The 22,051-nt window shown below is 36.6% G+C and overlaps 1 protein-coding gene across 1 annotated transcript in view; it reads right to left on the bottom strand.

Moving 5' to 3' along the window:
* LIN28B (lin-28 homolog B) overlaps nucleotides 1–16,571 on the bottom strand; it is a 79,641-nt gene extending 63,070 nt beyond the window's left edge. Inside the window, exons 1-2 of the mRNA XM_082251485.1 lie at nucleotides 16,440–16,571; nucleotides 15,870–16,045 (exon numbers count right to left, since the gene is read on the bottom strand). Of these exons, the coding sequence (XP_082107611.1) occupies nucleotides 15,870–16,045; nucleotides 16,440–16,449 (186 nt within the window). The 5' untranslated portion in view covers nucleotides 16,450–16,571. The remainder of the gene's footprint in view (nucleotides 1–15,869; nucleotides 16,046–16,439) is intronic.
* Nucleotides 16,572–22,051: the final 5,480 nt, after the last annotated feature.

The raw sequence follows: 22,051 nt of genomic DNA, 5'->3' as shown, positions 1-22,051 counted from the left end.
CTGCGCCCCCCCCCCAGCACTAGTTTAACACAACTAGTGGATAATCCCCTCCAAGGCTGCCTCTGTGGGCGTGCCTCCGACTCGACTTCCTTCCGCCCCAGCAAAAAAAAAAAAATTGTCAGGGGGCAGTGGGCCGCAGGTTGGACATGCCTGCTTTAAAGTGTTACTACACCCAGGACTCTGCAATCACTATATGTGATCTCCCACAGTACACAGAACATGGAAATGCAATTATTTTAGTAAATATAAACTGCTAAATACATTTTCTTATCAGCAGTATATAGCAGCCTTGTGACTTCTATCAGTGTCTGGTTAAAGCTTGTAGGAGTTTTCATTCTCATCTGACTGTCCTATGAGGCTGCAGTCTGTCTGATCACATAGATCCTCCCAAGAAAAAAAATCTCTCTAGCAATACACACCAAACTGAGCATGTGCAGAGTGACTCCAAGGGCTCTGTTCTATCAGGAGATGGATTGGGGACAGTGGAACAAAGCGAGGATCAGAGAAGACAGGATCAAACAGCCTTTTTACACAATGCAGAGGACTAACTCCTAAGGTTCCACAGTGAGTATAACAAGCATGTTTTACTGCATGTACACACTGATTTAACTGTTGTGGGTTTAGTAACACTTTAAGGGCTTTTGAATCAAATTAGTTGACTCAAGGAAGGCAAGAAAGAATGTCCTAGGTATGTTCTGAATACAATTGTTCAATACATGGTTCATAAGGAACTATATTAGTGTATGGCCAGATTTAGTAGACATCCATTTAAAAGAGGAAAACCTTTGGTTTCAAATTGGGGCATACTGAAAACAAGCCACTTACCAAAATATGCAAAAAAGACCATGTTAGTTGTGAAAAATCAGGATGCCATCTGCTAGGAGAAAATAAACTGGACAGTATCCTCTCTACATTACCAAATGGCTTTATAACCTGAGCCTGCTGTTACTGCTTTGAAAAACAAAACTAATATATGCAAGGAATTAGTAACTGGCTATTTTCTATTTGACAGCAAGAGTGCACTAAGCAGTGCCTAGGAAAAAAAATAGAATGCCAATGTGGTTTTAAAAAGAATGTAAAAAAACAGAAACATCAAAATGCAGAGAATGACTAAGTGACAATGCTATTATGCACTGTACAATATTATATAAGTATACTAAGGTATTTACCAACAATCCTAACTGTCACAGAAAAAAGTGTTGTAGGTATCAAAAAAAAAGTGGAATAATCATCCAGAAGTAGACATCTTTTTTAGTACTTTGAACTGTAAATCGGTGAAGTCTTGTGTTTAATTTAACCCATTCTATGTGCCTATTAGCATAGTGTACCGTGGTCCGTGTAAGTAGAGGAAGTTAGAAATGACAGGCTAAAGCACAGCTCCACAGGGGGTCTGTTTAGTTGGGAAGCAGTAGGCCCTCCCTACACCTATGAGCCTCTGGAAGTCAATCTCTGACTTCAGTATATACTGTGAGGTTTCTCTGCTCAAATATTATTATACAGGATTTATATAGCGCCGACAGTTTGCGCAGCGCTTTACAATATGAGGGAAGACAATACAGTTACAAGACAATTCAATACAGGAAGATTTAGAGGGCCCTGCTTGTTAGAGCTTACAATCAAAAATACCCAATTTTGCCATTTTTCGACCTTTCCTCTGGGATCCTTGACTGCATATGTGGGAAATTGATCTTAGCTGGGTTTAAAGCATCACAATCTAAGACGACCCTTACAACCACACATTTCACACTTTGCTAGGGTGACCACCAAACTATTTGTCAGGCTGGACAGAATGTTTGCAATCCTGCACTATATATGCATGTATTTTAGCTAGCTGGTAAGACCATGCCCCCAGTCCAAGGTTTATAAAAGGGATCCTAGGAACCCAGCAAAGATATACAAAGCAACTATGGGCAAACAGCTAAAGAAAGCTTTTAAACTAGGCCCAACAAGTAAGTGATCAAGCTGGATATTTATACTGTTATTGAAAAAAAGAATAAACGTCAGAAGTTAGGCTGCATTCACACTTGAGCGTAGCGTTTTCGCGCGTTTTTTTACTGCAATTTTCAGGTGTTTTTTTTAGGCGTTTTGGAGGCAGGCATTGACATGTAACAAAAACGCTGGTAATCAGCCCAAAAAGAAGCTCATGTACTTTTTTCAGCTACAGGCGTTTTGCAAAACGCTCAGATGTGAACAGGGGCCATTTAAAGGAATGGGGTTTTACTTGTTGGGCGTTTTGGAACGTTTTCTTTTAGCGTTTTTGGAGCTGAAAAATGCTCAAAAACACCCAGGTGTGAATGGAGCCTTATAGAATAAGAAATAGCCCAATGACCCTGGAATCTATCTTAGAGGAATTTATGTTAAAATAACATTGTTACTGGCAAGTACTTGTGAGTGTACTCCCAAATGTTGCAAATCAACCAAATATATGTATCTTAACTAGTGGAAAGGAAAATTAATTTGTTACAGTAATTATTTCCCAGAGGTCCCTGACTTTAATACTAAATGCCGCTTCACATTGGTGCGATGCGGGAACCCTGCGAATCCACTGTGGGTTTCCGCATTGCACTCAATTCACAGGCAGTTCACACTGCCATATGCAAACTGCTGGGGTTGTCATTACAAAGTTAATGACACCCCCAGATTAGTTTGCATATCGCAGTGCGAACTGTCAATTCTGTCAGGAATTGGATCACATAGGTGTGAACACTCATGTGATCCGATTCTGATGTGGACCAAAAAGGGTCCTGCACAACTTTGGTCCTAATGCAATGCGAATTCAGCCATACAATCTGTATGGCTGAATTTGCATCGCACAGACATTGCATGTGATTTACAGAGCAGAGCGGTGGGAATACCATGTGATGTCTGACATCGTTATAGTGTGAATCGCTACTTATGGCGGGAATACACGATAAGAATAAGGCCGATATTCTACTCGTTAATGCCCAGCCATCAATGACCGATATTGTGAACTAAAAATCCGTTTGAAAAAAACAAAAAATTCTGTTGTCTCGTTTGCGAACGAACGATATTCTACCCGTTGGTGTTAAGGTCGTTCATTTAAAATCTGTAGAACATCATCATGCATGCACTGTTTCGATGGTCGGCGGTCAAACGGACGGGCGATATTTGGCCTGTGTATGTTGGCAACGTTTTCGACCAACGAACACTTTTTCATAAGTCGGTGGTCGAATGATCGGGCGATATTCGGCCCGTGTATTCCAGCCATTAGTGTCACTAACCCGCAAAAAAACATGCAAATTAAAACATCACAAGGAAGTCAAAACTCCTGATCTGCATACTTGTGCTAAATCATTGAACCTAAAAGTACCGCGTCAGCCTGACAGCCAGGTAATATTCAGGGGTGGTCTCTGATGGTAGCTTTCATATCTTACAGCAGAATTCCTTCATATGTATCCATTTTGAAAAAAATATGGAGATATCTTCTCACTAGTGTTCTCTAGGCAAGGATTTAACACTGCCCACCAAAAATAGTACAGTCACAGTGGCAGAATTATCTGTTTCTGTTTACTATATGGGGGAGATTTACTAAAACTGGCGCACTCAGAATCTGGTGCAGTTGTGCATGGTAGCCAATCAGCTTCTAACTTCAGCTTGTTCAATTAAGCTTTGACAATAAAACCTGGAAGCTGATTGGTTTCTTTGCAGAGCTGCAGATTTTGCACGCTCCAGTTTTTGCAAGTCTCCCCCATAGTGTTTATGTAACAGGAATATATGTATTTATTTATTTTCTCAATTGGAAATTTAGAAATGTTGATTCAAACAGTCTTCTCTTTTACATGAAGATTTTTGGGTAATTTTTTTCACTAAATTTGCTATTATTTTAACAGTGATAGCAATTAACATATGCATTTTTGTAGTTTTATTTTCTTTTAATCCCTTACTTGGAGTGGGCAGACAGAATAGAAATAGTTTTCCACAAGTTGCCTTATTTTGTTTAGGTGCATTTACAATTCACAATTTTCCTGCTATCTACTAAAGGTTTTGCTGCAAGCAAGCCAGGATATGCTTTGCAAAAATAAAAAAACATAATTGGGCGAAGTCTGTTGAAACAAATGGCATTTATTTTGCAATATCCAATCTTTAATGAACAGCATTTTGTATCAGTCTTCTTTATTACGTAACCAGATCACAAGGCTGGCTAAACAGAATTACATTTTTTTTTGTCAGATAAGCATTACGTATTTTTAATAAATCGGTCATAAAAAGAAACATGGATGCTTCCACTGCCGACCCCATGAAAATGCTCATTTCCAAGAGGTTTTCCTGACACTTGCTTAAATACAAATTTAGCTATGGACTTGATAAAGAACACGGATCAGAAAAATCAGAAGCCTTTACATGCATACTTGCTCTTGGTCAATCACTGAAGCATGAGGGCCAGCATGACAGCCTAGCAGATAGTATTTTCAGAAGGGAGTCAGCAATAATGAGTTCAATGTTTCCCCCATGACAGATTTCCTTTAAATATTCCAAGGGGTGTAGAGAAGAATAGGTACCGTATTTTCCTGCGTATAAGACGACTGGGCGTATAAGACGACCCCCCCTAATTTTCATCTACCGGTAATACTTATACTTAGGTTACCTTGGAGATATTATACTCGGCGTATAAGACGACCCCCCATTTTTGGGGGATTTTTTTTGAGGTTCAAAAGTAGTCTTATACGCCAGAAAATACAGTAAATAAATACCTGCTACAGCAGATGAACATGTGTTGTGATGCACAGAGCCCTCAATGGTTTGTTGCGGACATTACTCTTTATGGCTTGATTTTAGTATATTACAAAATATTAATCTGACAATTTTTTTTAAAACCAATACAAAATAAGGAAAAAGTACAATAAAGTAAAAAAAATAAAGAGCACTTACAGTGCTCAAGTGAAATACTAAACGAAAACTGCTTATTTGAAGTGTTGTGTGGAATAGGGCATGGCAACTCCCCCACCTCCTGCCTGTTATTTAGAATGCTAGTGGTTATCACCATAATGATTTGCTCCCCTCCCCAAAAAAAAAAAAAAAAAAAAAGCTGTTTTCCCAATAAAAAACTAATAAAGGTGTACACTTTCAGCTAAAACTGGCAAGTCATTAAAAGACAGATTTGAGCCATTACAACTAGCTGAATTAAAATGATTTCATAAAATTCTGCTGCAACATACGTGAGCGAAAGAGTGTTTTTTTTTTTTAATTCTCTCCCTAAGAGATCTCTACAATTCTGCCAATGCCACAATACTGTGTCTAGGTTTAAATGTTCAATGAGCTGAGTAAAGCTTCCTACCCTTATATGCTATATTGCAAATCATTTAGTATTAAAAATATCTGAAATTATTGAGAGGCACTGTATTCTATATTACATTTCAAACACACCTTCGTAATTCTATTTGATTCTTAATATATTCCGAACAATTGATCTGAAGCAACATTCTTAAGCTTTCAAAAATGTCCTCAACTGTCAGACATAAGAAAGACAAGAGAACCTAACAAGAGCATATAGGTGATAAAAAGAAAAATAGAGAAGGTGAGTTTGGAGCACCCTAAAGGATAAAGAAAAGTCAGGACAAATGACTACAGCATTTTTTTTTTCCTCAGCTTCATTGAAGTAGCATTTCCCTATCACTAGTTGAGAACAAAAATTGGCTCATGTAAAGCCTTGTAAAGGGTCAACCTTAGTCTTAATTTGATTGAATCCTATCACTTAGTACCCAGTGCTAGTGGCCATCATCCCGATAAGTAGATACAGAAAGGGTACCCCCCAATGATTTGTGACTTTACATGCCATTAAAGCACTGAACAAAAAATACAACTGTGTAGATAATTTGACAATTTTATTACATATAAAACAAAATATTGTAAACAAACAATTATATATCTAGCACATGACTAGATATATGTGACATTTAAAAATAAATGTCACATATATCTACTAATGTGCTAGATATATAATTGTTTGTTTACAATATTTTGTTTTATATGTAATACAATTGTCAAATTATCTATACACAGTTGTATTTTTTGTTCAGTGCTTTAATGGCATGTAAAGTCACAAATCATTGGGGGTACCCTTTCTGTATCAACCTTAGTCTTAAAGGGAAGCTAGGAAAGGAATTTATCCAGCACTAACTGTATTACTGTCAAATAATTCAACAATGTATGGACTTGGTACAGTAAATCTTTATGGGAAATAGGTTTTCAAATATTTAGACGCATTTGACACTTATAAATAGGATATGAAAATACAAAGTCACAAATGTAAATATTTTCAGTGTTTTATTGCAAAACAGAAAATGTAAAATGTTTTTATATTATTTTGTACTATTTGTAACTAGCAAAATAAGGCAGAGACAACTCTTAAAACATGGGGATTTTATATTTATATATATATATATATATATATATATATATATATATATATATATATATATATATATATATATATATATATATATATAATTTAATTAAATTTAGACAAAAGACAATGCAAACCATGTTATATTATCAGTTTAAAATTTCCAACTAGTGTAGATATTAAAACCAAATATTAAGCTTTACACAGCAATATTCCTTTTGAACTACATCTATTTTCTAGCGCTGAATGTTTAATATTTACAACCGCATATGCAGTTTATATGCATTCTGGCATGAAGCCTGGTGAATAATATATGTTCAAACAACAATGTATGTGTCAGAACACACCGTTCATTGTATTTACCAAACAAAACTAAAATTCAATAGGCATTGCATAACAAAGTTAATAACTAAAAATGCATTAAAGAATTTTAATTGAACAAACTGAATGCATTAAAAAATAATATATAAAAAAAAAATCAGTTCCAATTTCGTTAAACCAATCACTAATTATTCTCCTGACCAGAAACAAACTTAATATTTAGGTCAACTTGTAAATGTAAAACTAAACTTAAATTGCTTGTCAAAGGAATGCGAGTCTTTTCCTCCAGTATAGACAATAGGAGGTAAGCTATTAGTAATAATAAAAATAATACAAATCTATCTATCATCTATTTTTGCCTGCTATACTGCTAGATGTAGACTTGACATGTTGTAGCTTTGGTGAAGTTGAGAGTGTTTATCACTACAATTCTCTTGCAAGAATCCCAACCCCCCATCAGAAGCTTGGTGGGTGGGACCCCTCCCCCACTGTAGTTGCCATGTGAGTTCTGAGAAAATATAGTAACGATCACTATGCTCAAAAAACACAGCTAGCATGACTTGGAAATAAAACAAGATCCTTCCATCTCACATGTAAGAGCTAATAGGGTATTTTGAGTGGTTTAAATTGGCTAAAATGTGACAGCTGCAGCTTGAATCATTTCAATGCCAAAAGACAAAAGGAGACAGGTAAATACACTAAACTGTAATCAGCTTATTGCCATTTAATAATACTAGCATACTGTGCCCACAAAGATCAACAAACATGTCTTCTTCATTCAATAAATGCTATAAAAAGGAAAATATTGAATTAAGGTCCACATCTGCATGTCTGCATATACATGTCTTAGAACAAAGCAGCTTAATATAGATCAGTGACAAGCTTGTGTTAAATAGTCAAATTTAGCGAGTATTGCCATATTTGTTTATATTTTCTTTTCATATTTATTTCAAGAGTAAAAAAAAAAAAAAAAACACACACACAAGAATGTTGATGTCTGATTCATCCTATGAATCACCTTCAATCCTATCTGTGACTCACTGGAGGGAAGTCACATGATTATAACACAGAAAAAAGAGAGGACTGTTTTCTTTCCTTTCTGAGAGGGGGGGAAAAAAAACCCTTTCTGCAAGAGAAACAAAAGCTTGGTATTAGCTGTCCAGGACCATTCATGGGTGGGGCCTGCATGCCAAAAAAAGCTGTAATGGGTTGAGGTTAATCTTAATGGGGGCCCACTTTAACCTCCTGAATGCATCAAAAATGTGAAAACTGCATCCACCTCCCCCACCAGGTTTCCTGCCCCGGTACTGCTCCCAATGACAAAATGTCAAATATTAATTACAAAACTTAGATCCACAATGAGAACAGTCAGTTAAAGGTCACAAACCTGGATTTTTTTTTTCCTTTTACTCTTTTATTACAAACCACGCAGATAATGATCTAAGCACCCAATAGCATGGACTTCTCTTAAACCTTTGAAACTGCACATAATAAATATTAGTGTCTGGGGACTGGAATAAATGAATGGAACCTGTATAATGGAATAATACTGTATACCAGGGGTCTTCAAACTATGGCCCTCCAGTTGTTCAGGAACTACAATTCTCATCATGCCTAGTCCTGTCTGAATGTCAGAGTTTTACAATGCCTCATGGGACGTGTAGTTCCGCTACAGCTGGAGGGCCATAGTTTGAGGATCCCTGCTGTATACGTTATTAGTATGGATAAATGCAAGTCTTAAGACTAGTTTAAAAACATAGTCCATTAAAAATAGGCTTACAATTTTCAGTAATCAGTGTTGAAGCCAAATTTTACATAAATACATTAAACAATTCAATGTGTAAAACCTTGGAGGCTTCATTTATTAAAGTAGCTGAAGGTAAAAGCTTCCATGTTGCCCGTAGTAACCAGATTCTGAAGTTTGGGTTGCTAAGGCAACACAAACATTTTTTGATTAACTTTTTTAATTATCAGATAAAAAAAAGCTATAATTTTACAGGAAGATTGCAGAAATCCAGAATTAAAGGATGTATTTGACCACTTTTAAGTATTTCCCCATACAAGTACTGGGTTCTCACACAGAAACTGTTTCCTTAATACCTATACTTCCATCTTGTGATGTCACTGCATAGACCTAAATGTAACATTCAGTTCAACAAAATATGGACTTCATAGAAAATGATTGACAAATTCAAATCTAGAGCTGAAAGGTGTTACAGATTGATCTTAAATTAGTCAGCAGGGAAGTAACATAACAACCAAGGAGGAAAACAGTGTTACTTTAAGCATAACCAACGTTTCATACTAGCCAAGGAAGTAGTAAGCAATGAACAGCTATGACCCTCACTTCCCTAGTTTGATCAAGAGAGTCTGCAACCTGAGCCAAAGGGTGCAAATTCCTCCCATTCAAAAGATCTTCAATGGAGTGGGGGGAAGGAATGTTAACCCCTTTACTGCTGAACAGACTGATAGCAAATAGGTTTGACTGTGGAAAAAGTCATTGAGACAACATCAAGACAGCCATCAGGATGAAGTCTAGATTTTGGTAAAACACTTATTTTTTTTTTATATATAGCATTCAAGCATTTCTACATTATTTTGTAATCAGTGGTACCCTTTTTCACATAGCAAGAAAAATGATGTTGACTGGGAAAAGATTTATCAGTATCAGGAGATACAATTGCAATGTTTACTTGTCAAATTAGCAACCAAATGCAGTGAAATGTCCTAAAAATGTACACAACTGGATCATTCCAATATATTGGAATATAGAATAATAATGAAACAAAATGCATCTTTAAATGAATCGGATGTTTACAATACCATGTTTACAAGTCAGTGACCAATACTTTATTCATAAACCCCTCAGCTATGTAACAAGAAAGTGTTTTATTGGGAAAAGTAGTATTACTATAGTAATGTTTTAAACAAAGTAGATCCAATTCAATTATCAGCATCAATCCATGCAAAATATTGTAGGCAGTTAATAAAATGTATTACCTTCTTAAAAAAAAAAAGCCTAAACTAAAATATGGCAACTGAACATTGAAAACAACTACCTAAACACGTTGTGTGTTTATTATTGTTTTTAGCATGTGCTGTAAAAGCAAGTACATTTCTACCATCTCAGAAATGCCCACAGAAGCCCTAAAGGTGTAAATAGGAAAAGAGTACATACATACCAACATTTAAAACCTTACAATATGAAAATTCTGCATTGTGGCCATTATATTTAAACCGAGTCAACAAATGCTATTAGTGCTACTTCTCAATCATTCAAAACAAATGAAAAAACATAAAAGAGACAAAACAGTACATTAACTAGTGTTAAAATAATGGAGACATGTTTTGCAATAACAGATAACTAGAGAGCCTGCAGACATCAATTAAATAAAATATGGAACAGACAAAAAAACTGGGGAGCAAGTTCACCTTGTCTACAAAGTGAAGAATAATATTAGATAACAACAATGGATACAAAATGAAGGATGTGTTTAGAATTTGGCAAACTGATATTTAGATCACAGCACCACAAGCACCTAAGCATAACAGAAAAAAATAAATAAAAAAAAAAAGGAGAAAGCAGACATATTTTATTTGTTTTCTTTCATACAAATTATGCTCATGTTTTGCTTTTTACCCCCTAAAATCATATGTGAAGCAGAAGACTTGAGCAATGGCAAGCCCCCCCCCCCCCCAAAAAAAATATATATTTTTAATATATAAAGGAAGATCAGCATGAAACAATCTCTACAGGTAAGGTGATTGATAAGCACACTTTGCTCTCATATATAATAAAAAAATAATAATAATAATAATATTAATACCAACACACACACAGCACATTAGTATAAAATATACATCTTAGTTTATATTTTCTCTCACCTCTACATTTTGTCTCTGAACATTATACTATGCCATAGAAGTGCTTGAATTTAAAATAAACAATATAATAAAGTATTTAGGTACGTCTGCTATGCATTTTGCTCCATTACTTAGATGAATCAATAAATCTGATACTGCATCTTGGAAAACTGAGAATAGATCTTACTGTCTGATGAATACAATAGGGTACTACCACCAGCAATCCATCTACTGTTAAACCAGTATTTACCAAAAAAAAAAAAGTCAACAGTACTAACTATTTCACCATTTATACTGAGGTCACCTTCTCTAAGTAATCAGCCATTTAAGGATCAAAACACTACCTACACAACTGATGAAAAAGTAAGGCTTAACCATATGGAAAAAAAGCATGCTTACTACCACCATGTGAATTTCCTTATGTAAAAAATATTTACAACTTTTATTAGAGCTCTGATAGTAAAATTATGAAACATGGCAGCCCCTTTGGAGTGTATATATATATATATATATATATACACACACACACACACACACACACACACACACATATATGTATGTGTATGTATATATATATATATATATATATATATATATATATATATATATATATATATATATATATAGTAGATGTCACAATATGGAAAGCAAATTATCCATGTTTGTTTCAGAGGGGAGGGCAAAAAAAAGGGAGAGAGGTAAAGAAAAAACACAATACAAGGTGACAATCTACTATTTCCTAATTACCCATGGTTAAACTTAAAGCTGGCAGACATTTAGGCAAGCATCTCAGCCTGTGGTATGTTCATCCCCAGGGACAAATTCATGGTTTGAGGGGCAATTCTCCCTGTTAAATTAAACTCAAAATGCTAATTTCACAAAAGATTAGCCCTATACAAAACAATGTGGATTTTGTTTCATTCTTTAAAAAGTGCAGCTTAGACTATACCTACACACAAAACAAATTTGTGATCATCAAAAACCTGCTGGTTGTGATAATCACCTGCTATTATATAACCCTATATAAAAAAATAAAAATAAAAAAAAAATTGAAAAAAAATAAATAGATAAAAAAACAAATACCAAAACAAACAGTCTAAAAGACCAAAAGGAACCAATACTGTTCTTCAAACACAAAAGCAAAATTTATTTACCAACACCATTTAGTGTTCATGCTCCAGAGCATGAAGATCATTTCCCCTTTGCTGCTGTTTGTATTAATGAACCCCACAGTATTGTAACAAGCTGGTGTCTTCAATGTTCACAAACACTGATTCACCTAGTACAATGTGTTCATGAACAAAGACCTGCTGAAATACACCGTTAACCAATGATCTAAAATATTATGCAGAAAGAACACATTCACCATCTAAAACCAGCAACTGTGTTCTTTCTAAATATGATAGATACAGGGAAAAAAAGGGTATTTTCTAACTAGGACACAGAAAAATGCATATAATATGCCAGTGCTTTTGTATGGCACAACCTACACTAATAAATAAATACAATAAAAAAAAAAGAAAACATACATACACACACACACCACGAAAAAAGCCTAGTGTCACTCTACCCTGAATTTGAACTGTCTCAAAAAAAAAAAAAAATTAAACTACTGCCTTATAAAATATTTCCAAGTTTTATTGTTTTTTTTATTTTTTATTTTAGTGAATGAGAAGAAGATCATATTGAATGTTTTTAAATACAACTTCCCATCAAATTCCAGAAGCAATGACACAGAAAGCATATGTTGGATTAAATAAAAACATATGCTAACCTTTAGAACACATAGTAAATTAGATCAGAAATAGCAAAAAAGAAAAAAAAACCCACACACACATGCATACACACTTTATATGTGACCAAACATTAATAAAAGAGCAGGGAATAAATATACAATTACACAAAGAGGAAGTGTTTTTTTTTTTTAGTTTATTCATCTATAAAAGTAAATTTATGAGATCGTAAAAAGCAATTTAACAACCTGAAGGAGGTTCAAATGAAAAAAGGGGGACTAGGAGACTGATAGCAATCAGATCTGACAATGATTTAAGTAAGTGGATCTCAAACGAAAAAAACAACACACGCCACACATGACCTTGGTTCTTATCAGAAACAGAAGGAAGAGGGAAAAAATAGAGAAAATTTCTAGAAAAATAATGCACCTCCCTCCACCCAGGTTGACTTTACCCTTTACACCTATCTGTGGAACAAGGCAAAGCATTGAGTGGTGGGCCTTGGCTGACCAGCAAAGAGCAGAGATGTCCCCATGTGACCCATCAAGCTCCATGTCAGTAGAGCTTTGTTTCTTTGGGGCTGAACCATGGCCCCAATCAAAGCAATCACAAGAGGGGATGGATCTGTGACAGGAGGGGGGGACACAGTCAATAGCATTATCAATCTAAAGTGTTGATGTGTCGTGTTTGTGACATATTTATTTCATGAGTGATCAGTAATACATATGAGTAACATCTGGCTATAGATCTCTACATAGCTTCTACACATGTTGTACCATGAGAACACTCCTTTTTAATGCTAGTGTCATTTTTTACAATTATCTGAAAAATTAACAAATCTAAAAAAAAAAAAAAAAAAAAAAAAATCAAACTAGATTAAGTCATTTTTAACTAGGATGTGGTCTTTGTGCAATACAGCACAAGTTATTTTACATGGGTCTGGGTGAAAGGACAAACCATGCACAGTCCACACATTAGAAAAGTATAAACATGAACTGCCTCTGGCCACATGCTTTCTTGACTTGAAGACCCTTAAAGAAGTAGAGGAGAAGCTCATATGAGAGTTCCTGCTGTTCATAACCAGTGCAAAAGCAACATGGCCCTTTTAAAACATGGCTATTAACTTTATTATCATTTGCTCCTTGTATTTTAGCAGCTGCTGGGCCTTCCTCCGTGAAGAGAACAAGCCTTGGAGCTCAAATCAAGCAGCTTATGTTGTGATGTATGGAAAGTCAAGATTACTTTGTAGCAAACCCTGCAATTAGACAACTACATAAAAGCTAAACGTGGAGGTGGGGCTACAGTGCAACGTGGAGGTCAGTTGCTTACAGTTACCTTGACCTAAAGTGGAACTCAGGTTTTACTTTCTTCTTTTTAATTAAAAAAAAAGAAAATAACCTGGTTCTACATATCCTGTCCATGCTGCCCCAGCAAGTCCTCTTTAGGCAGAATGACAGTTTGCTCATTTCCTGTGAGCCCAACCTGTCATTTCTGCAACCCCCTGGGGGGGCGTATCATCTTGCCAGCTAGGCTCGCAGTACTCCAGGACTGAGCGGTTCTCAGGTCATTATGTGGGCTCAGTGCTGAATGCACACCCCCCACCTCTGTTGGAGTAGGAAGCTGCAGTGACACTGCCAGACTAGCTAGAAGAATACAGAAAAAAAATGTATAGGTTTTATTTCAAAACAAAAATGAAAACTCAGCACTGGAAGAATGGCCACCTCCTCGGCTGGAGTAAGAACAGGAAGCTGCAGTGACGCTACAACACTAGCTAGAAGACAGGAAAAATGTATAGGTTTTATTTTTAATAATAAAAAAAAAAACTCAGCCCCGGAAGAAGGGCCACCTCCCCGGCTGGAGTAAGAACAAGAAAATGCAGTGACGCTACCACACTAGCAAGAAGAATACAGGAAAAATTTATATTTTTTATTTATAATTAAAAAAAAAACTCAGCCCCGGAAGAATGGCCACCTCCTCCGGCTGGAGAAAGAACAAGATGATGCAGTGACGCTACCACACTAGCAAGAAGAATACAGGAAAAATTTATATTTTTTATTTATAATTTAAAAAAAAACTCAGCCCTGGAAGAATGGCCACCTCCTCGGCTGGAGAAAGAACAGGAAGCTGCAGTGACGCTACCACACTAGCTAGAAGAAAAAAGGAGAAATGTATAGGCTTTATTTTTAATTAAAAAAAAAAAATAAAAAAAAAAAAAAACACCTCCCCCGGCTGGAGAAAGAACAAGAAGATGCAGTGGTGCTACCACACTAGCAAGAAGGATACAGGAAAAATGTATATTTTTTATTTATAATTAAAAAAAAAAAAAACTCAGCCCCAGAAGAATGGCCAACTCCTCGGCTGGAGTAAGAACAGGAAGATGCAGTGATGCTACAACACTAGCTAGAAGACAGGAAAAATTTATAGGTTTTATTTTTAATAAAAAAAAAAAACTCAGCCCTGGAAGAATGGCCACCCCCTTGGCTGGAGTAAGAACCGGAAGATGCAGTGACGCTACCAGACTAGCTAGAAGACAGGAAAAATTTATAGGTTTTATTTTTAATAAAAAAAAAAAACTCAGCCCTGGAAGAAGGGCCACCCCCTTGGCTGGAGTAAGAACAGGAAGCTGCAGTGACGCTACCACACTAGCTAGAAAAATACTGAAAAAAATGTATAGGTTTTATTTTTAATTTTTAAAAAAACTCAGCCCTGGAAAAATGGCCACCCCCTTGGCTGGAGTAAGAACAGGAAGCTGTATTGATGCTACCACACTAGCTAGAAGAATACAGGAAAAATGTATAGGTTTTATTTTTCTTTTTAAATAAAAAATATTTAATCCTGGAAGAACGGCCGCCCCCTCTGGCGGAGTAAGAACAGGAAGCTGCTGTGATGTTACCAGACAAGCTAGAAGACTACAGGAATAATGCATAGGTTTTATTTTTCTTTCTAAATAAAAAATACTGGAGAGTGTGTGGAAGAACACTCATTTCCAAAATATTTCTACTGAACTACTTCACAAACTTGTACCAATTGATATCTGCTTGGTGGAAACCATATCTGGATTAACATCTAGCTGGCTCTATGGACTTAAAGCACAACATTTAGAGCAAAGCCTTCCACTGAGGGCTCCTGGCTTGTATGACCAAGGATAAAGATTATCTCTATATTTATTTAGGTTTACATTTTGGAGAAAACTTTATGTCAAGTTTTTATTGCCATTTGTGCCCCCATTAGGAGATCCACTCTTCTGTACCATGGTCACCAAGAAAAAAAAAAAGGGATGGGAAGTCAATATGTTAGGGTTATCCCCGGAAAAAAAAAGGTAAGCTTCTAGTGGGTACAACTATCTAATGGGGGTAATGCCTGTCACGTTGAAAGATTCCCTAACTTCCTGTGGTGTCTCGGGGAACAGGAACCCATCGAAAAACAATAAAATAAAATAAGGGGTTTGAACCCTTCCCTACTCTGTCCAAAAACGTGGTGGTCCATACACTTTAACGTAAGCAAACATTAACCAAGTTATCGCAGATAGCAGACTACCTGGTCAAAGTGGGTGGCTGGCCGGTGTCTTAGTGGGTGGGAAGACTTACTTGGTGTACGAAAACATCGACTGGGCTCTCCAAGGGATTTCCCTCCCGGCTGGTCATAGAGATGAAACCGAATCCCATCCGCACATTGAACCATTTACAGTGGCCTGAACCATGCAGGATCTGGGTGTCCTCCTCCTCCTCCTCTGGCAGCTTCCCTTGTTCTTCTCCAGCACCTCCTGTATAGAAGAATAAAAAAAAGAAAAGCAATGACACTGAGCAGGGCAAGCATGCCATCCTACTAACCATCTAGCCTGATCGCCGTCATAGAGCGATGGAAGGAGGAGATCGCACTCTTTGCACCCGATTGTCCATCCATTTCCCCGCACGACCCGGGCAGGTGGAGGAGGACTCAAGGTTAAAGAAGAGAGAGAAGGGGGGGCGACTCAAACAAAAGCCTCCCCCCTCCTCTTCTCCCCGCAGCCGCACGCGTTTTATTTTCTAGCTCTTCGATCGGAGTCAGATCGCACCCCCCCCCCCCCCCCCCCGGACTCTACAAGCGCCCGATCGCCTCCCCCCACCCCCCTGCCCGCTAAAGCGAGCGATCCTAAAAGGAAGATGCGGTATACCAACCTTCGGCCATGATGCCCTGTGCTCCAGTAACGAAAGCTGAAAAGTTTCCTTTAGAACGGGGGTGATCCTTGGCATCAATGTGACATCCTGACTGGGAGCGATCCCGAGTTTAGCTCGCATGGTCTAGCGTGCTCTCCCTCTTGTGCTGCTCCCTTCTCTGTGTGCTCGCTCCCTGGCCCCCTCGCTGCACACGTGACTCTGTCAATTACATGCCTTCTTGCTACTAATTTCAGCACGGATCGTGGAAGGGGGCTGGCGGAGGAAGAGCGGCGACCAATCGGCGTCTCATTCCAGGCCAGCACGGAAATCATTTATGAATGAAGCTTTGCGAACACGCCTGCCTTGCCTTACACACACACACACACTACACATACACACTACACATACACACACTGGCCCTAGGTAAACAACGTCACTGCAACACAGGCTTCCCCTATAGGGAGCCACTTTCACTGCTGCCTCCTCTACACTGCACACCTACCCTATATAAACTATATATATATATATATATAGAGAGAGAGAGAGAGAGAGATGGGATCTGGGGGGGGGGGGGGGCGATCTCACCCCATTGCCTGGAAATTAAAGGCAGCAGGCGAGCAGCTTAAACTAAGGTTAGATCAGTGTTCTCCTAAAGGGGGGGGGGGCGGCTGCTGGATCGGACTTCACAGGTTTGCTCCGCCATCTCTTTCCGGGGGAGGGGATGTGATTAATGACTTCCTAAATAAGAGCCCAGCATTGGGAAAGGGAGGAGGGGTAGAGGACCTCGATCAATGTACAGAGAAAAAAAAAATTTGCGATGGGGGGAAAAAAGGGTGGTCAGATAAGAGATGAAATAACCTCCGCAAATTGATGTGCCCAATGCTTCTTCAGGTTGGGATGTGCAGTATGGAAAGTACTGTTCCTGGTAGTCTTCCCTAAAAACATATTCATATCTGTAGTTGTACTGTACTGTCTACCCTTAAACTGTCAGCGCTATATAAATCCTGTATAATAATAATCATTTGGAGAGACTGATTAAAATATATGTCAAGAAAAAAAAAACATATGCAGTTCATGAGTTCATGTCTGCAATACACCCCCCCCCCCCCCACACACACACACACACACACACACCAAATAACAATTCTAAACGCACATGGACACTATTTGTGGGGATAATAAATAGACCCTATAGGTACTCATCCACTCACCCAAATATGGCCAGTGGGGCTTTATGGTCAATATCCAGACTATATATGAAACATAGCAGACCAGAAACAATCAGTCCTTAGGACCATGTAAATGAGCCTCCGGGAATTTCTGTAACCCCAAATAAGCCTATACAAAAATTTATATTGAAAAAATTATTTAACTATATAAATTATTTAAATGCAAAACAAAAATCACCACCTTCAACCACCATAAAAAGACAACATTGTCTAAAGGCTCATTCACATGGTCCTTAAGCTAGCCATTTCTGGTCTGCTATGTTTTTTACATACCCCCCTCCCCCCTCCACCCAGAGTTATCACCTCATCCCTTTAAAAACAAAAATGTATTAATTACACAGGTTCTGTGGCTGATTAGGGTGGTATTTAAACTTACTTAGTGCCTTATCTGCAATAAATGATCCTCAGAACCTGTGTAATTAATACAGTAAACCCCCCTCCATTGCGGGGGTTACGTTCCGGACCCAGCCGCGAAAAGTGAAAATCCGCGAAATAGAAAAACCCTATTAAAATGCATTGTAGGCATGTTTTTTTTTTACTATCACTGTATGTGTAAAAGCATTTTAAGGTCTTTAAACACACTTTTAAAACAATAGAAACTCATTTAAACACATAAAAGATACTGAGAGACATAGCAAGAGCTATGGAAAACACAAAAATATTTCATTTTTAATGATTTATATAGTAAAATAACATTACAAAAAAAAAACGCAATATACCGGGACCACAAAAACTGAACCGCGATGGAGCGGGGGTTTACTGTATGTGTTTAGGTTTAAAGGGTTGAGGTGGCATCCCTACCCCCACCATGCAAGTATAGCAAAATACCTGTTGATCATTCACAAATGCACTCAGCCCTATTGTGAGCAGACGATACAGAGAGGGTTGATTTACTAAAACTGGAGAATGCAAAATCTGGTGCAACTCTGCATAGAAACCAATCAGCTTCTAGGTTTTTTGTCAATGCTTAATTGAACAAGCTGAACTTATTAATATTATTACTATACAGGATTTATATAGCCCCAACCGTTTATACAGCACAACATAACATAAGGGCAGACAGTACAATTACAATAAAATCTAATACAGTAGGAATCAGAGGGGCCCTGCTCTCTAGAGCTTACAATCTAAGAAGCTGATTGGCTACCAAGCACAGCTGCACTAGATTTCACACTCTCCAGTTTTAGTAGATCAACCCCAGAGAATTGATGTAGACTTAGTGGTGTCAGCCCTGCACAGTCTCTCTTGCTAAACTATTCAACCGCTCCTACTTTCATCTATAACAAAATGCTACTACAAGCAATACCCTTTTTCCCCAGCTGCTTGTCCTTAGTGTGAATCGCAACACTATGGGTGAGATTTACTAAAACTGAAGCACTCAGAATCTGATGCAGATGTGCATGGTAGCCAATCAGCCTCTAATTTCATCTTCTTCAACTAAGCTTTGACAGTAAAACCTGGAAGCTGATTGGTTTCTATGCAGAGCTTCACCAGATTTTGCACACTCCGGTTTTAGTAAATCAACCCCTATAAGTTTAAACCAATATTACCAAATGGTACAGTGCTATAAACATCCCCACACAGTGTACACAATAAATAAAAGAGCTCACCCAATTATAATCACATTAAAGGTAAACTACATTTATATGTGTAATGTCCTATTCTCAGATCCCTACACCACAAAGGCTAACATTCTGTAGTCCATGATGAGAATTTGGGGAGCTTAAACGCCTCTTTGAGATAGTATAGGACAGCTCTGAATTTCTGACAAGATGAATGGAGTACTGTCCCTGATAATATTTTTATTTGTACTAACATACAGTTTTTCAGGACATGCTTTTGAGGTGTACCCTCTTCTTCAAGGTCCAAGCAGTACTAATACACAAAATTAGTCGTTTTTTTCTTGCACTTTTCCAGCAGATATAACAGAACACTTTCTATGGTATATTCAGCCAACCAAAAGGGAGCAAATAAGGGAAGTTCATTGTTGGGGTATACATACACTTAAATAAAACGGGTAACACTCCAGTCTCCCCTACTTGTGCTTAAGATATTTAATTATAGAAAATATTATAAGAAACAAACAAAACAAATACATCATGAAACAGCATTCATTACAAATGTAAACTTTTGGTGGTACAATTATTCAGAGGTTATAAAAGGGACGAGGAGTAAATACGTAACACTGAAGCAATCTGACAAAGGAGGTTAAAAAAAAAGTGAAAAGTAATGTTAAAATTCCAGCTGTTACTGGAGGATAGCAAATGATTGGGGAAAGAAAGTACTCCTGCGACCTGAAATGCATTAGTTATGTAGAACATTTTTTGTAGCTATTAGTTGTCTTAAAGCTGATGCTCTAAGGCTCAATTGTTGTACATATTAGTTGTCCTAAAGCTGCTTCCCTAACTGGCACATCTTCTTTATGTTGATATTTTCTAGAAGAGGAGAAAGCCATTCTTTCCTTTAAGTATTCTAATTAGTTTATTCATTTGACCCAATTTGATAACTGTGAAATTTGGGTTCATTCTAATAGTTAGGAATGACCATTTTTTTGCAGTTAGGATTAGATATGTTATTATTTTTAGTAAGTGTAGTATCATCACAACCTAAAATTTAATAAAACACGTGAAAGGACAATCTCTTTCAACATAATATTATTTTTATGAACAAACTAATTCTGTTCCAGAATGAACAAACAAATGGGCAAATATACTACAATTGTAGGTATGTCCCAGTAGGGTCATGACTTTCCTGGAATTTGGGTAAAACCTGTTTATTAAAACAGGAGTTTCACATTATCTAGAAAAAAAATATATAGATCATTTCTTGAGAACAGCAGTTAATGGTTACTTTAGAGCATTTTTAAAGGATTTAAGTAATATGGTTTTCCATAAAATAAGAATTTAATTCTACTTCCTATTTGCATATGTTGTAAAAGAGGGATGCTAACATTTATAATCTAAAATGATTTGTTATATCTGTGAACAAAGATAGGAGTATAGAGCAGGTTTTAAATAATTTTTCAAAAGCAAATCGATTATTGTTTGATATATCTTTATGGAATTTCTTGGTGAGTGCCAATTTATTAATAAAAAACCTTCCAATATTTTTTTAGGCATTGTATCTCTTCTGAAATGATATAAAAGACAAATATTCTCCTTTTAAATGTAGTCCTCCCTTTAAAATATATATATTTTTTAAATAATAGCTAGAGAATCTAAGTAATATATTGCCTGATTTAACTTGATCTAGATTTTGAATGCGTGAGTAAAAAACAAGATGTTTAATTTAAAACACAGTTTCTCTTTAATTTTCTTATGCCACCAGGTGACTTGTAAATCCTGTTTACTTTTTGCCTGTTCTAAAGGGTTTTAAAGACCCATTGTTTTGTGGGATGAGGGTTATGCCACTCAATGACGAGGCCTCTATAGATAGCTTGGTAGTAAGTGTATTAATCTGGGAGGGCTAAGCCTCCTTTTTTCTGTACCTGATAATGGTGTATTTTTTGATTCTGTGATTTTTCTTTTTTTCAGATTAAAATTGTTTAATAATTTATTGTTGTTTTTTTTGTGGTATTTTGATAGTTAGACAAGTCAGCTTATATAATACCTAGAGCAATATAATAATTTTAAATAGATTATTTCTCCCTAATATAGATATCAGTGGAACTGATCTCTGATCAATATTTTTTGATTTTTTTTTTTTATCCACGTTAGGAAGGGTGTGGCAGTATAGTTCCTTCTTGTGTGGAGACATATACATGCACCTACATTTTTTATTTTAAAAGTAGCATTTTTAAAAGGCAAGGATTTGCATATATTTATTGTGTGTGTGTGTGTGGAGGGGGGAGGGGTACATTGATATTAGGAATATCGGATTTTGTCATATTCATTTTGATGTTTGAGAGAAAGTGAAAAGTATCTTTGATTATTGAGGGTAATGATATTAGTGGATTTGTGATAGTAACCAGAGCATCTGAAAACGTGGAAATTCTTTATTATGATTGTTTACAATAATTCTAACACCATTACTTTGTGTAATCTGTTGCAGAAAGCACTCCATACATTGAATATTGACTATTGACAGATAATGGGCAACCCTTTCTAGTTCATTATGTATCGATATCTTTTCTAAAAAAAAGTTCTGATTATTTTGATTTGCGCTGTAGGATTTTTGTGAAAGTCATATATATGAATGTTATAGGAAATCAGAATTTCTATAAAACAAGGCTATATAAACCCTTCTCAAGTCTGTTGAATGTTTTTTCTGCATCCCATAATAGAAAAAGTGTTTTTTCCTTTTTTCTTTTGATGTGGTTTATCAGGTTGAATTTTTTGATTGTATTATCTTTAGGCTTTCTCCCTTGAATAAAGCCTGTTTTGTTGGGTAAATTATGTTGGGAAG

Source organism: Pelophylax lessonae (genome assembly GCF_965119305.1).
Source record: "Pelophylax lessonae genome assembly, chromosome: 3".
Lineage (NCBI taxonomy): Eukaryota > Metazoa > Chordata > Amphibia > Anura > Ranidae > Pelophylax > Pelophylax lessonae.
This window is presented reverse-complemented; position numbering and strand designations above follow the sequence as displayed.